We start from the raw sequence: 18,143 nt of genomic DNA on the forward strand, positions 1-18,143 counted from the left end.
TTTGATAAACGCCAACACAAAGCGCAGCTCACTCACTCAAACGTGAAGACTGACGGAGTTCACTGTGCTGCCGGCTCTTTTGATGCATCATCATTAAACCGAACAAATGACCTTTTTACTATTTAATGTATATTACTCTTTTTTTTTTTCTTATAACATAATTTTTTTTTACAATCTAAAATATATTAGCTTTTCAAATCACACACGACACGTTTATGGAGCATTCTGCTCCGGTCTGGAGTCAAGTTATCGTCTTCGCACTTGGCGACTGTTGGCAGTGTCGTCTTAACGCATGGGCCCACCCTGGCACGGCCTGGGGGCCTCAAGAGAAGAGGGCCTCAGAAAAACGAGAGGTAGTTGAATTTTTCGGGAATTTTCCAGGTAGGCCTCAGAAAAATCACTTGGCCCGGGTGCCCATGATGCTCTTAAGACGGCCCTGACTGTTAGCCACAGTCTTTGGTGATCCGCCGCAACTGAAACGTGAACAATGCCCGCATACACATACAGGGTGCATAGGTAACAGGGCGTATGGTATTCTACTGGCGAAACATTGGTTCTAGAGGCATACTTCCAATTAGGAAAAAGTATCAGAACATGTAGTACTCAGATATCATTCATGTTGAAAGGGGTTGTAGTTATTGAAATTAAAAAAATTAACTTTTTATATCGTCCGCGTGTGCCAAAAAGGGCACAAAAAATTAGGCAGTTGTTGCTCTATATTTCATGATACCAGCAAAAAATCTCCACGTTTTTACGTGAAATATTCACTGAGATATTCGAATTCGAAAAACGAAGAAAGTTGTGGGAAAACAGCATTAAATGCGAGTGAACTGTTGTTATGCTGGCACAAACGTGGGGCTTGGACAAGCATGCATTATCAAATTCGCTTAAGCCGCTTGTGCAATAACATCTTTGCGCAAAATTTCTCATGCACGAGCTCAAGCATGATTGCACAAAAATTTTTAACGTGTATAATTTTGAATAACCTTTAAGGAAGCAAACCGATCATAGTATTGTCTGAGGCACTTTCATGGCTGGCGTTCAATGTCTTGCAAAGGGTTTCCGAGCCATGGTCTAGGACAGCGGTTCTCAACCGGTGCTCCCCGAAGCCCTTGGGGCTCCTTGTGCACTTTTCAGGGGCTCCGCGGCCGCTCTGGAAAATAAAAAAAAACCATTAAAATTTAAAAAAATAATTATAAATATTTTTAAATAGTAAAAATAAATCAGTAACTTTAACGAATAATTAAAAATTGGCCTACGGGGCTCCGTCATAGAATTTTTTTACTAAAAAGGGCTCCGCGAGTCAAAAAAGGTTGAGAACCGCTGGTCTAGGGCATTTTCTTCCTAACGTTTCGCCCACATCTGTGGCAGCCATCTTCTGAGGTTATACGGACGTAAGTCTCCGCGACAAGCGAGAAAGGCTTTGGCACAACACATCCACACAAACTAGCCAATTATTTCTGCTGCCGATCAAGCATACAGTGAACATGTCGATGACACTTGATGTACGAAACCTTTGTCGCTTGTCGCGGAGACCTACGTTTGTTTAACCTCAGATGATGCCTGCCACAGATGTGGGCGAAACGTTAGGAAGAAATGTCTTAGACCTTAGCCCCGTTAAAAAGTCTCGCCACAGAGTGCAGCAGGCTTACCATGAAACAATTATTCAATCATTACACTTCACTCATAGTTAGGAAAATTTGATGGCAGATGGAAGCACTACACACAACAAGCATTACACAGAAACAAACTTCACGTCAGGTTCACTACACATGCACACACACTTGTACCAATTCGTTAGAAATTCCGCAGAGGAATATGGACGAGGTGCATGTGTAGCTCAGTAGAAGTGGCCTAACAGCCCAGAAACCGCTTGCAAGAAATTGATCATATTAATGAGCATGAAACGAACAAAATGGGAAAGCTTTAAAATAAACTTACATATGACTGTTTTATTCTTATTGTTCAGTCAACGCCGCTTATTAGAATCATGGAGAAAGCAATCTTGCGGGTATTAATATCACTTGAGCAAAGTACGGGAATGGATCAATATCATAATATGGGGGAAAATGCGCTTATAGTTATCAGGAATTCGGTATATACAGTCAAACCTCGTTAATGAGTCACTCTTGGGAGAGCAAAAATATGACTTAGTAAGCGGAGTGACTCGTTAAACGGAGTAAGTCATAACTTGCCAATTCCTACCTGAGTACAATTGGGACTTCCGAAAAAGTGATCCGGTAAGCGGAGTGACGTGTTTACCGGGTGACGCACTAACGAGGTTTGACTGTATACTATAAATTTTTTTCGTCGAAATATTTTCTTTTTTGCATATTTTCAAGCTAAGGTTGAACAAGACTAATTTTTTCCCTATAAGATATCGCTATCAACCCGCACGACTATGTCGACGGTCTCAAGGCTCCATTGTTTACAAAACTTTCTGTACTCAGTTAAACATGTCCTAATCGGGCCGTAATAGCAACGTTGTGATCCGTGTACGTGTAGCGCTGCTTTTGCAATGGCTTTCCCTTAGTGCAGGCATATGTAAGGTAAAAAAAAAACTCTTTTTTTCGGTTCTTGGTCAGTTTCTTTCAATTGACCACATTCGTTCTCTACCGGAAGACTTTCACAACGGAATCTGTGGAATGTATCGTACATTATGAGAAATATCGTAATGCGTGATACTCATTCGACAGTTCCATTCTAACTCCTTACAATGGAAGAATAAAAAAAATTAAGATTTCAGTTTTAAGGGGAGGAAAATACCGTTTTAGAACAATAAGGAGAAGAAAAAATGGCATGGGTAGGCATTTTGCAACTAGTTACGTGGGAAAGAAAAACGGAGATGTCACCTTTCCAAATACGTCCTGTTCGACCAAACAGGATGTATGGTCATCATTCTTCAAACTGGAACATTTTCGGATATAGTTATCAATTGGTTATTGTTATAAAAAAAAAAAAACCCGATGTGATTACATTAAGCAGTAGCGTTCACTAAAATAAAAGAAACGGTCATCCATTAGTGATCCAAAAAACTTCCATGAGTCTTTAGCACGAAAATAGATGGCATAGTAAAATTAATATTGAAGAGACCTGTTTTGCTTAAACGCAAAGATATACAAGCAAGCGCTTTTTTGGGTTGGGAGAGGGTAATTTAAGGTCTCTGAGTTCCCAGGTTTTGGCCTCGGTGCTCATGAATAAAAAAGAAAGGAACTGATAACTCCGAATATTTTTCACCCTGATGCGCAAATAGACAATTCAGCCAACTTTACCACCACACCAAAAAGATCTCGACTAATATAAGAACAAATTCCAGATTTTCTTTACGAAGACATTTTTTTTTTCATTTAAGATACGATATTCGAGCCAGATAGACCCCAAGGACCTCTCGACGTAGGTGAGGTCACGGGTACGTCAGCAAACCTGCAATGGGGCCCACCTTTGGATGACGGTGGCGGCCAAATCCTGAATTATATAATAGAGGTCAAGGATGTGTCTGACGTCGACGTGAGTATATATATTGGCACAAAAAAAAAAGTCTTCAGCCGTTGCCCTCATATTCATATCTTTACTTTTCTTGATAAAATTTTAATTCTTCTGTTTGTACGTTTGATTATCGATTGGGAACAGTCATCGTCACTATATATGTACTTTTAAGTCTACAGCAGCAACTCATTGCTTTATTTCAGATTAGAAAAACGTACGTGTCTGTGGATGGTTGTCGTACGGATTTCCACCTGACTGGTCTGAAAAGTTCTCATATATATCAGTTCAGAGTTTACGCACAGAACGAAGCTGGCAAGAGCGACGCTCTCGTCAACAAGAAGCTCTTCAAGACCAAAAAAGTTATCGGTGAGAAATATATTAAGCACAAATTGTTACATTTTGTGCTGTGGAATCGAAATTTATTCAATTTTCTATGATATGATTATGCAAATTATTAAAAAAAAAGCAATACGTTTTGGATTTTATGGAATCGGGGGGGGGGGAATGTCTAAATCGACCTTTTGACGATACAGAAGATCCGTGGAGCATTTGACAATCCTAGATATTACTACAATCTATCCAGGTGGCTTTGGTACTGATAGGTGCCATAGGTCCGCGTTGCATTGACCTTCACTGCAGGGGCATCATCAGCGACAAAAAAGGTTGGGAAACACTGTAGTGGACTCTCGCTAATCCGGCACATATCATACCAGTTGTGCCAGATTACTGAAAGTTAATTGAAAAGCCCATTTAAATGATATAAATTTTTGCGCACAGACAATGATGTGTTTTCCCACTTGAATGCTTGTAGGAAATCAGCCTAAAGACGCCAGATCACTTGACGGCTCGGGCTAGCGCACAACCGGATTATCGGCAGTCAACTGTATCTTTTACAAAACGTGTTCATAATTTTGCACATGTGCAGTCTTATCATTCTTAGTTTGATTTTACCCCTCCAAATTTCATTGAAGAGTGAAAATACTCCTCCAAATTTTAGGTTTTTCTTTTGATAGTTATTTCTCTCTCTTCTCTCTGTTTTTCCTTAAAAAATATCCCCCTTTAAACAAAACTACAACATAAAATTTTATAGAGGCGTGAGAGAAATTACTTTTCAAAATTATTTTATCGGATAACACTGTAATACAGCATTACTGTATAATTACATGTATAACTCGTAGGAAATATCATTGAACTGGAGCTCCTGCTGCCACCTATCATATAAAAAAGCACAACCGTTATAATTCTTCGATTAAAATTGATGACCGGTTTTTCATTGAGGCATCACACTAAACAAAAATTTAGTGTGATATTTTTAAATATTTTAAAAGAGCAATTATATAGTTTTTAATTATCAAGGTTGCTTCAAAATTGCAACAGTTGTTGTTTGTATGTTGTAAAATAATTTTTTGTAACTAGATTCAACCTGCTTCTAGCCTATATTTCTTTCGATTACAATTTCAAAATGCCATGGATGGGCTAAAAAATATCCTGTCGAAGTGTTGCTTCTAAATTCGGAAGACAGATGACGACACTCAAGGCCGTAGTGTGCCTTCCCGGGGGACCATCGGGAATTTTCCTTGAGGCTCCTCTTGAAAAGCTTGTTATTAGGCAAAACAAATGTAAACTTTTATGAGGGCTCCCATTCGGCTCAGGGACAGTGCTCGATTGCTTCAGCCTAGTTAGGGCCCTGGCAGCACCTCTCGAACGCAGAACAGGCATTCGTAAGGAACAAACTTCATTAGGTACAAAACGTATACACACGGCACATTTTGACATGCAACAACTCATTAGAAATTATGAATCTCACAGGAATATTCTGACGTTTCTATTGATTTCAGATGTTTTGCTGTGTATAATATATATAACGTGCTTTATGCATGAACATATTTTCAGAAAAACCAAATCGTCCCGGAAAACCAAGTGCGCAGTTGATGGAAGATGGCGAATCTGTGAAGTTATCTTGGAGTGTCAGCGAGAAAGACGAATCGGATCCTTTCCTGACTTTCAACGTCGAATTTTCGACAAGTGATGAATCTACTCGCCAATGGTCTCGACTTAACAAACTCGACATCATCAACACGGCTTACACTGCGCGAGGACTGGGGGACTGTGAGTCACGTGGACACGTCTTCAGAATCGTTGCTGCGAATCGAGGTGGTGAGAGTGATCCGAGCGAGGAATCCGATGCCATCAGAATCGGTTCTCGATCGATTGGTGAGTTGAGCATTATTTTCTATTTTGTTGATGTGAAGTTGATTTTCATAATCTTTTAATTACATTACGATAATTTTGACTAAATGTAGGGTGTCCCACAAATCCATAAAAAGTTTATAAGTTCATAGCAATTGAAAGAATTGGCATACATATTTGAATGCAGTTTGCGAAAAGTTATTCTCACGAAGGGGGGAATTTTTTTGGTACAGAAAAAAAATAGTTCAAACCTTGTCGACAGAGGGCGTTGCATAAAACCAAATAACAAAATTCCATTCCTGAACCTTTCTTCAATCTCTTCTGTATCTGGAATGTTCCCAAAGCTTCAGCCGGCGATTCATGGCTGAGGTAAAACAACTTCACCAATAGTGTTTTATCTACCAATAGTCAACATTGCTATGAAATTCTTAATGCAAGTGCCAGTAAAAGGGAAAATTCAGAATTGGGCTGTTAATCGTACATCCTATAATTAATAGGACTCTAATTTCCTATAGTTCCAGTGATTTATTTTCATGCAGCGCCCTTTATCAAAAAGAGTTTGAACCATTTTCCGTAAAAACGGTAAAGTAACCCCCCCCCCCCTTAGTGAGAATAACTTTTTCGCAAACCGCATTCAAATGTACCCATTCTTCCAACTTCTGCGCGTGACACTTGCACGCGTGTCATTTAGACACCGGACAATCGACCGGATCATTACGATCGATCAATTTACAATCAATCATTTTCAATTTATTGAAATAATAAAAAAAATTATATGAATTTCCACAAAGTTGGGTGGTGAGCACCGAAATCGGTTGCAGGCCTTGAAGAGCTGTTTCTGCATAGTTATTTGTGTGGGATTTCGTCATGTACAGTGTGCATATAACAGGACCAAATAGTCGGCTCAAACAGTGGCCGCCTGTGGTGGTTATTTCGACACAAGCTTCCGATGTAATTGTCTTCGAAGTAATTTAACTCCTTCACATACCAGATGTTGGCGATAAATTTGAATGATCTGTATTAGATATGCATATAAGCGATAAATACGGTAGCCTTGTTCGCACTTCAAAAAAAAGAGAGAAAGGGAAAGAAAGAAAGGGAGAAAAATAAGGGGGAGGAACAGTAAAGGCAGTAGATGATTAGGTAAGAGAGTTACAGATAGATAAAAGATGTACAGTAGCTTTCTTTTTCGCCCTCGCCTACATGTTCTGTTTCTCACTTCCATGTACAGGATATAATAGAGGGATTAGTTCTGAGAAAGATACATTATATGTGGAGGGAAGGTGCCTCGGAAGAATGAGGAAGGGGAAGCGGAGACGAACGGGGGGGGGACACGCACACATCTTTGTTATAATAAAGCTTCGCGATGAGGAAAAAAGAGGTTGAACAAACAGTCAGCTGAATTGAATTTATTCTACTCGCATTTGGTTGCAATATTACGTCCCCTTACGCGTTGAAGGGGTTAATACTGGCATCAAACTTTCACCTATAGCTGGCACATTATCATCATTCACCCCCCTCGTAAACCGTCGATTATATCCTCGATATTGGTCATGGGTACAAATGCCAAATCATATGTAGAGCTTGTAGAGCAAAGTCCGATTCAGTGTTGTATCGATGAGTAAGATATTCAAAAGCAAGAAGACACTGCTTTGTATTTTTTTACAAAATGGAATAAACATCCGTGCAATTCTGCAATTAGAAACGCATTAGAAAACGCGTTGCTCGCGTCCAAACGGCACGAGTAAAAATGTCTCGCGTTAATGAGTTGCGTCCAAACGTAATGCACCCGGACCACGTAATGTCAGAGTAGTGTGTAGCGGCCTTTAGACTTGTGTATGCAGGGGCGTAGCCAGAAATTTCGTTCGTGGGGGGACCACTTTCATTTCGGGGGGGGGGGACCAAAGTGACAGAACAATGGATTTGGCCATCTTTTTCCCTTTTTTCGGTCATTTTCTCACATTTCGGGGGGGGGGGGGAACCAGACCCCCAAGTCCCCCCCCCCCCCTGGCTACGCCCTTGTGTGTATGTGATTTGTTTCTAACTTTATATCTGTTATTATTTATTATTTCACATGCATTTTGTCATTTGTGTAAGTTGAAATTCGATTTGTTACATTGTCAGATACATACAGATAATTGCATACACAGTAAACAAAGTAATGGAACAGTCTTATAGGGCATTTTTGTAAAATAGTTGGGACAGTCAGAAATACGGGGAATGTGCCCCGTAATGTACTAGTTACGTGGTATGGCATCAATTTCGCTCTACGTGAATTATGATCTCAGTCTAATAATAATAAAACTGGAATTTTTTGTGCTTCGTTTAATTTACAGATTCGATGCCGGTGTTTACTTCGAAACTTTTGGACTGTGTTGCGACCCAGAATAGCGAAGCCGCGTTCGAGTGCGAGTTTAGTGGACGACCGATCCCGGATGTCACGTGGTATGTGCACTGTATATTTTAAATTGTACTTTGCGAGATTGGAAATGAATCCATCACTTCTAATGTGAAATTTTAATTAAGTTTTTTTAAAATTTCATTACATTTTATTAAATTTTCACTCAATGGAAATTAAATAAACCATTCATTCATCAATGGTTCACGGAATCATCAACACGGAAGTTTTTTCTCTTTGAAAAATTGGTCAGGGGAAAATGATTTTGATTGATATGACATTTCTGTGCTTAACAATGTAATTAGAAATAACGAATATTTTCAGTTGTCTTGTGCGTTTTGCAAAAATGCGTTTTAAAGTGATGTTTTTTGTTTGTACTTAGAAATTCATTTCATTAAAAAGCCTCTCTTTTGTGCTCAACAATGCTTTGCATAATGACATTTTTATTGTGTTCAACAATAATTTTTCTGAAGTGATTTTATCACACTGAACAATGCTTTCATAACAACGCTTTTGTCACGCTCAACAATAACTTTTCCTAACACAGTTGTTTTATCATGCTCAACAATACTTTTTCCAACATCGTTTTTATCAAGCTAAACAATGCATTTCCGAACAGTGTTTTTATAGTGCTCAACGATGCTTTTCCTCACAGTGCCTTTGTCATGCTCAACAATGCTTTTCCTAACAACGTTTTTATCAAGCTCAACAATGTTTTCCAATGTTTTTATTATGCTTAACAATGCTTCTTTAGTAATATCATTTTTATCAAGGTCACAACAATGCTTTGCCTCACAACCTTTTTTTTTTGTCTTGCTCAACAATTTGTTTATATTGCAATAATGTTTTGCATGCACAATATCGTCCCCCCCCCCCCCATGTCAGAAGCATAAATGTGCAAATCTCCAAAACAAAATGTGGGAAATGACGTTTGAAGGTTTACTCTACCCATATTACTCTATGAGTGTCATTTGCCTAAAATGGTTTGTATAACGCGTTTCAATGGGGGGGGGGGGGGTAAACAATCGCGTTTCTGGCAAAACTTAGATAGCAAAATTAAGAATGCAACCAGTTGATAAACCCAAAAAGGGAGAATTTGCACATTAATTCTTCTGGCATGAGGCCGGACGATGTACAAAAAGCGTTTCTTCCGTAAGAATATATCATACTGTGCATTCCCATGTGCAGTAAATGCGCTGTTTCACGAAGAATGTCCGAAAGGAATGAAAGAAAAAAAAAGCAACAATGGATTTTAAATTCAAATATGAAATATCAGAAAAAAATAAACTCGATTGTGACAGTGGCGTCCCATTAGTGAATTAATAAATGAGGAAGGAAATTTAGAAATTAAAGCTTTCATCCGGTCCGTAATAAAAAAAGACAGAAGCCCAATTTGTAGAATTTGTGTCTCTCTTTATTGTTGTAAAAGGTTTCTTCCCAGGTTGGCATTTGGATGAAAATTCACCAAAATAGTGATGATAGAAATTTTCAATTTTCGCAACTTTTTATTGAAAAGTTCGAAAAATCTGTTAGCAAGTAAAATGCGAAAATAGCCAAAACTTCAACCACCGATATCCCGGCGAATTTTCATCAAAATTTTCAAAGGAAAAAATTTCTTTTCAGTGCAATAAACCTTTGTTGTACTGAAAATTAGAAGAAAAAATGAAAATGATTTTTATATTTTCTTCAATTATTATTTTACGGAAGCGCTGAATTTCTCTTTTTTTAATGATAATTTTTCTTATTTTAATTTTAGAATTAACCGCACAAATTTTATTCCTTCCATACACCCCTTTTAAAACACACACCGTGAACAAATTCAGCGCTATAAATCCATTTAAATACGCAATTAATATTTCATTAATCAATGTAAGTTTTTGATCATTTATTTCTTCTACAGGTTTAAAGACGAGATGCGTATCTATGATGGCATTAGTGCCAAGATTACTATCACTGACTCACACAGTACAGTGATACTCACCAACTTGGACGATGACGACGATGGTAGCATCATCAGGTGCTCTTTGGTGAATACTGAAGGCAAAGCGAGCCAGGAATGTTGCCTTGTTATAGCCAGTGAGCTGACTCTTCTTTTTTAGCAAGTCACATGAAGATCAAGAGAGTTAAATCGAATCATTTGTATCATATAAAGAAAATACCGTTTAAGCACAGTGTAGAAAATTAAACCTAAAAGTTATCACTCGAAAAATAAAAAAAATTTAAACACCAAACAGCCGTTTCAAGGTTAATACAGCTCTTCCTTCAGTGGAAAATGGTCTGTTATACGCAGACCGCTCGATAGATTAGAAGCACGTGACGTCGACGGCGATGATGCATATCAGAATCGTATTGTCACTATCTCTTCCTCTGCTATCATCATCATCATCGTCCGTCGGTCTTCTTCGTGCTTTTAATCTAGCGAGCGATCTGCGCTATAACAGACCATTTTCCACTTAAGAAGGGGCTGCCTTGAATCCACCCATTAATCTAGCTAGCGATCTGAGCTATAACAGACCGTTTTCCACTGTAGAAAAGGCTGCCTTGTTGAAACCGGTGTTTGGTTTGTTCCATTTTTTTTTTCTGAGTCATAACAGTTTGATTTAATTTTCTACATTTGTATCACGATTAAATTTATGTTTTTTCTCCCAGGTCCTCCCAAGATCTGGTGTTCTTCACTATACAAAGAACAAGACTTGCTGGTGGATAATGGCGATACCATCCGCATCAAAGTTGGTCTTTCGGGAAGACCTCCTTTCGAATGCATTTGGTTACGGGATGGTGAACGAATTTCAACGACGTCGGATAGAGTTAGCTCATCGACGTTTGCCGATGGTGCACTGATAACCGTATCATGTGCCACCGTTTTCGATTCCGGGAGGTATTCGCTCTCAGCGAGTAACGAGTTCGGTGATGATACGTGGGACTTGAATGTGGTCGTTTTGGGTATGACGTGAATATTTGTACGCGTTCGTTTTATCAATTCAAGTACAGTAATTTTTAGAAATTGCAGTGTTGTGACGCTCGTTTTTACGAACCCATACGCACGAGGAAAAATAGTTCGTGAATGGGAAAGATGTTTAAAGGTATATTGTTTGGGACTATATAAAAAATTAGTTCGTAAAAACGTGCGGTTCTGAAATTAGAGGTTCGTGAAATCGAGTATCGACTGTATATTGTTTTGTAAATGATTCGAGAACAAATTTTTCTCTCGCTTAGGTCCTCCTGGTCCACCGGATGTAGTGCAAATGAACTCATCTGAGAATAATTTGTTTATGCTCTCTTGGCAATCGCCTCGATTTGTCGGAGGAAGTGCAATCACACATTACTCGATCGAAATAAGAAAGGTATGGTTTCTTGCTTGTATGCTCAGCGCTGTACCAAGTTGATGAGTGATTTTATACCATGTCTCGTATGCAAGACATTGTTTTTTTAACAAATATAGGTCATAGTCCAATTATGGTTTTTCTATGCAGGATATCGATGAATGCTGGGAAACTATTTCAACCTGCCAAAAAACAGAATTCCCCTTCGAAGGTAATGGTCCCTGTGAATATAGGGTAAGAGCTACGAATATTTATGGAACAGGTGAACCCAGTGAAGCTGTGAAATCACATGACCTCCTCCTCCTCCATTCTGACGATGTTAAATCCGAAGCTACAGTTAATTCGAAATCAGTCAAACTAACATACAGTTCTTACGACTTTGAAGAGGAATACACCTTCGAAGAAATTTGTTCGGATTATTCTACAGAAGAAAAATTCCAATCATCAGTGGCCAACGAATTTATAGTTTCGACCTGCTTTTGCGTTCAAATCGAGTCGCAAGTTATGCTCGACGCATTAACCGGAGAGAATTATAGCATGGAATATTCTCCAGTGAATTCACGGGAATCAGTGATTCTGAATCAAAGCTCAGTGATTGTATTTCAGCCGATTGTTTTTGACACTTATCAAAGCGTCATTGCGGATGAATGCGAATTCCATGGAACAAGGCTGGAAAAAACCCATGGTCTGGACGAGGCTAATCTATCAGAAAGGGAACAATTCATTTCAACTTTGATTCACGGAGTGAAAAGCAATGGTTCTGACACCGAAATCGTTTTCGAATTTATAAGAATAGCCCTTCACCCCCATTATATCATCCTTTGGGAGCTGGCCTCAATCATGGAAATCCCAAAAACGACTTCCTACGAAGCCGCTGGTATGACAATGTTATGTTTTGATTCCTATTCTTGCTCCATTCAGATTACCGTTGAACATGTCATTCCGATCGAGTCCAATGCTATCGAACCAGAGCTGTTCGTTGCAGAAGAGTGCTACGCAAGTAATGAAGAGGAACCACTTGTCCTCAGTCATCGTCACTTGCTGGTCGTCACTCGGTGCAAGCCAGCCCTTAGTGTTCTTCCCATGAATGTTGATTATATTCGCCCAGATGAAGACGAGGGATATTTCATGGAAGATAGGGAACAATTCTTCGAAGATTCTTATACTTCAGATTATGACGAGTCTCAAGTGAGAGAAATGGAGCTCGAAAATATCCCACACATAGGGGGAAGCACATTCGAACGAGAGCTTGAAGAACTCCTGTCAGAGCACAATGGAAACTCTGCCAGGAGAGCTGATCTGCAGAGCGTTTTGGACACGTTACGTGTCGGCGAACAAGAAGATACAATAAACACTTGCCAAGAATGCGAATTTGGCGAAGTGTATTTCGAGGAAGATTACGCATCTGCGGAAAACATCCCCTCTTGGTTGCGAAAGGTTTCACCCACGTATCCAGCAACAACATCATCATCAATAGCATCTTTGGGTTATGTAGGTCATTCCTTCGAGTATGATACAAGGTCACACGTCCTTGAGCAACAGCAAGAAGACGCGGCAGAAGAAATTGTGGTCGGGATCCCAGTCGAAACCGACGACGTTCTGAGAGAAAGTGGGGTCACGGAGCTCCTGGATCTCGCGGACGAAGCCCAGAGGCGTTTCGATCATAAGATGGAGGCAATACAGGAACTCGAGCTGATTCTTGACAGGGAGTTCGCCAATTTGAAGAGGGACATGGATCTGTTGAAAGAGATCCAGAAGACAATAGGAGACCGGTTACCAAGCCTCAGTGGAGAAGACGCGTCCCAGACAATGGCTGTTATAACACCCACTGCATCTATCGTGAATCCCGAAGATGACAGAGAACCAAAAATCACCAAAGATGAACCGGTAATCGACACGGATCTGATCGATTTCTCGAGCAAGAGCGTGTCCGAACCTCCCGTACGTGACAATTGTCAAAAGAGGGGATACCCTCCAACATTCACGACTCACCTGAGGAATATCACAGTTGCCAAAGGTAACAGGGTGAGGCTATCATGTTACGTCTCGGCTGATCCAGACCCAGAAGTGACTTGGTGGAGGAATGGCCAACCCATCCCACGTAAAAGGAGATACGTTTACTCTACGCTAGTAAGTGACAATCGCAGCAAAATTTATATTGAAATTATTATTTATTGATCTTATTACACTGCTCAGTACTGATTTAGTTCAAAGATATTTCAGTGATTTTCGGATGACTTTTGGGGAGCTGATAATGAATATGAATTGGTGTTGTCAGATTGGCTTTAGTTTTTGAGATAAAATGAAAATTAAATTTCTCTATTGTAATACAGTGAAACCCCCTCTTAACGGACACCCCTCAGATGCGGTTACCCCTCTTTTACGGCCAAATAATAATTTATCTTTGTATAACAAAAGTATGCATTTCAAACTCCTGATTAACAGTCACCCCCTTTTTTACGGACGAATTTTTTTGTCCTGCTGGTGTCCGCAAAAGAGAGGTTTTACTGTACACATAAGCAGCATATACTGTATAGTGTCCCACAATCGACTGACGGTTTTCAAAATGGGATATCAAGAAAACGGTGACAGATATTAGAGTTATTCTTGCGGAATATAAATGTGCGAAGTCAGGAATTTGAGACACGTCATTCATGTTGCAAGGGGTTATATATAGTACTTAAAATATAAAAATAACTTTTTATATGGACACCTTGTGCCCAAAAACCCAATTAGAGATTTGTTGCCCAGTCTCTCTCCCGATGCCAATGAAACATTTCCAAGTTTATAAGTGCAGTATTCGCTGTGATAACTGAATTCAAAAAAGTTGAGAAAATAGCGTAGTCCGTTACCTTTTTTTGTTGTGCTTTCCCAACTTTCCTCAGATTTTTGAATTCGAATAACTCAGCGAATATTGCACTAAGAAACGTGTAATTCTTTTATTGCCATCAGGAGAGACAGGGCAACAACTTTCTAATTGAGTTTTTGGGCACAGGGTGAACGTACAAAAAGTGTTTTTTTATTTTATTTTAATAGCTGTACAACATCAATGAGCTACGTTATTCATCATTTTTGTCACACTACGGCTATTTTCTGCACACTAGAGCTAATTAGACAGTGACTTACAATTTGTTGCTGATTCCGAAAGGCAGCCCGTTTTATTCTCACCGAAAGGTTGGTGCGCTAACCCCTCGGTGTGGGAGTCCGTGCGGTAGCAATCTTTTTTCTGTGGTCATGGCGTTTCTGTTGCACCCCTGTGTCAGGAAAGTTTCTGACAAGGACGAACCGAATATCGAACTCGCGACCCCTCTAAACATCCTTTGGTACTCTAGGCGAGTATCTTATCGCCCCCTGGGCTACAGAACCCATGACATAGCTGAAAGTCCTGACTTTTAGCTCATTTACTGTACTTATATATTCCGTAAGAAAGACGTCAATTATCTTTCACCGTTTTCTTGTGTACTCTATCCCCTTTTAAAAACCATCAGTCGATTGTGGGACATTCTGTACAAATCACATTGGAACTGCGCGAAATATAAATCATTGCCAAAGATATTTTCGTGATTTTAGGGAGCTGAGCCCGAATCCAGCATTGGTTTTGTCAGGTTGGTTCTAGTTATGGAAATTAAATTTTTATTGTATATAAACAACATACAAATCACATTGAAACTCTGCGAAATGTAAATCAATAATAAACTTAAGATAAATACATATAGACCACTCATGCCTGATGATGACATAAATTTTATGTAGCTTATTAGATCATATGGATAATGTTATAATTTGAATATTATCATTTTCGCAAAGTACGGAACCCGCCAATATCATGACGTAGGGAATTCGGATAATGTTATGTCGACATTTTTTTTTGCGCATTCTGAAGCCAAGATTTAACCAAAGTTTTTTTTTTTCTGTAAGTTATTGTTATCAGGCTGCAAGATTATGTGGGAGGCTTGAAGGTGTGTTCACTCTCTCCTCTCTTGCTAACAAACATTTACGTACTTAATGTCGTAATCAGTCCGTAGTATTTCGCTATGATGCATGTACGCGTGGGGCTGCTCTTTTGCAATGGCCTTCCTATAGTGAAGGCAAATGTATGACGTAAAAAGATCCCTTTCCTTCAATTGTCGATCAGTTTCTTTCAGTCGATCAGAATCAAATTTCATTTTCCGAGAGACTTTCTGAAAGGATCAATGAAACGTATTATATGCATTAAAAATATCGTAATTTGTGGTAAATTTTCCGGATACACCCATCCTTCGGGAACGCTTCGGTATCTTCCGAGGTGGGGAGTCGGATCTCCAAAGGTAAACACATTAAACCAGTGTTACCCATTTTTTTTTAAACCATTACCCACAAAAGCATATTAGAAATCCTGATTTCCCCCACCTCCGCGTACTTTTTACAAGGTAACCCTTCGGTAAAACTTCAGTTTCATAACAAAGTTTTGCTCCAAATGCAAGAACCATTAGTTTATGGTTTGTCTCCTTAAATTTTAAAATCAGGGGTCTTTACCCCTCCCCATTTCTGTCTACTTTTACTTGGCCACAAAAGCGGTGGTTCTTTCTTCCAATCAGGGTTTCTCGGAGAGACTTCAAGGGTCTGTAAGCTTCGATGAGAAAACGATTAACCCATTGTTTTTAAATTGCTCTTCACAGATTATTTTTTAAAGGAGTGTTAGTGGCCTTCATTTTTCTTCATTTTATTGGCTCAGGGGGTTTCGTGGAGTTGATCTTACTTTCACAAATTTCCCATGGAACACAAAACATTAAGAACCCTTAGGCGAACCCCTTCCACTGAAAGAGAACAAAACAAAGAAGTCATCAAGAAATTGTTCAAAATTAAAAGTTTGAACTGATACAAAATAAGGAAGGGAGCGCAGAAGGTTCCAAGCCTTCATAGAAAAACTCATATTGTCTGCCCCCCACCTTAAAAATCAAATTGGGCCCCACATTGGCAATCATCACATTATACAGTTCCATTGTAACGTCTGACAATGGCTGAAAGAACAAAAATTTAACTCAAAGGAGAGGAAAAAAAGTCCCAGAGATTTCATAAATCTCTTTCCCATGGCCTCATCAAGATATCCTAAAAAATTGGCCGAATTCTCTCTCTCGGATAAGCAGTTTTCGAGAAAAACTGCTCGACTCCAATCAGCAGCCCCATTATACCCTGAAACAGTCGAAACTTCCCTGGAGAAACTAGAAATTTATTATTATTTATTTGTTGAGCAATGTTATCGATCGAAATTGTGACACACCACTCTCTAAAATTTTAGTTACCTGTTGAGAAAATTATTAGTCCGAAATTCCCCTGATTTTGACGATTCTGAATATTGTTAATTCTTTTTTTTTTGTCAGAATTATAGAATTATATAGTCACTGTTCTTATTGTTTGTGTAATTTTTGCACTTATAGTGGGACTTCGGTCTGTGCTTCATGGACATATACAGCGCCAAGTCCTCTGACAGCGGAGAGTTTACGTGTACCGTCAAAAACGTTCATGGATTGGCATCAAGTCAGGCTTACTTGAGGGTAACAGGTAAGAGAGAGATTCTAAACAAGAATTTTCAGCCTCCATTGATTACGTTTGAATTTTGGAACCCATTTACCATTTCTCTTTCGAAAAATTACGCTGATCTTATTCCGAGTCTCTTCTCTATGTAGACTTTAGAGTGAGTGCGAGAGATTTTTCAATAATTTAAGGTGACCATAAAATTAGTTAGAGCAAAAGTGCTCAACCTTTTGGAAAATGTGGGCCACTTCATAGGTTTGATAACGTGTCGTGGGCCACTTAAGAGATTTGGAAGTGTATCACGGGCTGCTTAATGCTCCGCGGGCTACTTAAGTACAATGGACTTTCGACTATTCGGCCTAGTTCAATAAAAATAATTCTCCTTGATAAAATCAGGAATAATTTACGTTGTGTTCCAAGTGTTATCAATTTGTGTATAATCCATAGTTTCCCAACCTTTTTTATCCCATCGCCCCCTTCTCTAGAAATTTTTTTTCTCCCATCGCTCCCCAACGCAATCAAACACATAGGATCCTATGTTAAATCCGTAGCTTCTGCCGCGCCCCTGGAACATTCCATCACCCCAGAAGAAGTGTAAGAACTAAGTCTATACACTAATATTTTGTTTATTCTTCGTTAAAAGTTTACGTATTCATACTAGTATACAGTTTACAAGATTTTATATTCCCTGCAACTAAAAATTAGATATCAAATTTATCTTAAAATGTATAAACATTTTTATTTTTGGACTTCCTTTTTCTGTAATAAATTTTTAAAACGTACAATACCATACGCTCGGAAAGTACCGGCCTGTACTTAGAGATTAGAAAATATGAATAAGAGCGGGTTTTGGTAAAGGGTGTTTATGGTATGGATGTTTGGTATGGGTGTAGAGGAGGGGGGGGGGGGGTAGGAAATGAGCATTTATAGGATCCGACTTTTTTGTAACCCGCCGCTCTTTCACCACATTAGGCTACTGTAATCTGAAAATGTGCAGCGGACCATTTTACTGCAGTGAGAACGCGCCACAGACTACTTAAGTGACCTCTGAATGCGCCGCTTAATTCATTTTTACAAAATTAAGTTTGAGATAGCAGGCCACATTTGGCCCGCATGTTTTAGAGATACCGAATGATCAGATTTTTCTCAAATTCGATATTTTTAGGCTATTTAAGACTGGCCGGGATCACACTATAAAAGTTTTAAAAAATATCTTTTACGTAACTTTGAAA

General features: G+C 39.1%; 1 protein-coding gene across 1 annotated transcript in view; it reads left to right on the forward strand.

Annotated features, from left to right (window-relative positions):
- Positions 1-18,143, forward strand: part of MnM (myomesin and myosin binding protein) — a 29,135-nt gene that overhangs the window by 4,188 nt on the left and 6,804 nt on the right. Inside the window, exons 2-10 of the mRNA XM_089244674.1 lie at positions 3,353-3,507; positions 3,690-3,852; positions 5,380-5,700; positions 8,013-8,121; positions 9,975-10,150; positions 10,724-11,017; positions 11,291-11,418; positions 11,548-13,527; positions 16,815-16,938. Of these exons, the coding sequence (XP_089100800.1) occupies positions 3,353-3,507; positions 3,690-3,852; positions 5,380-5,700; positions 8,013-8,121; positions 9,975-10,150; positions 10,724-11,017; positions 11,291-11,418; positions 11,548-13,527; positions 16,815-16,938 (3,450 nt within the window). The remainder of the gene's footprint in view (positions 1-3,352; positions 3,508-3,689; positions 3,853-5,379; positions 5,701-8,012; positions 8,122-9,974; positions 10,151-10,723; positions 11,018-11,290; positions 11,419-11,547; positions 13,528-16,814; positions 16,939-18,143) is intronic.

The sequence above is a fragment of the Pholcus phalangioides genome, unplaced genomic scaffold (assembly GCF_987345545.1).
Source record: "Pholcus phalangioides strain wild (caught in Gottingen) unplaced genomic scaffold, Ppha-v1.0 ptg000015l_1, whole genome shotgun sequence".
NCBI lineage: Eukaryota > Metazoa > Arthropoda > Arachnida > Araneae > Pholcidae > Pholcus > Pholcus phalangioides.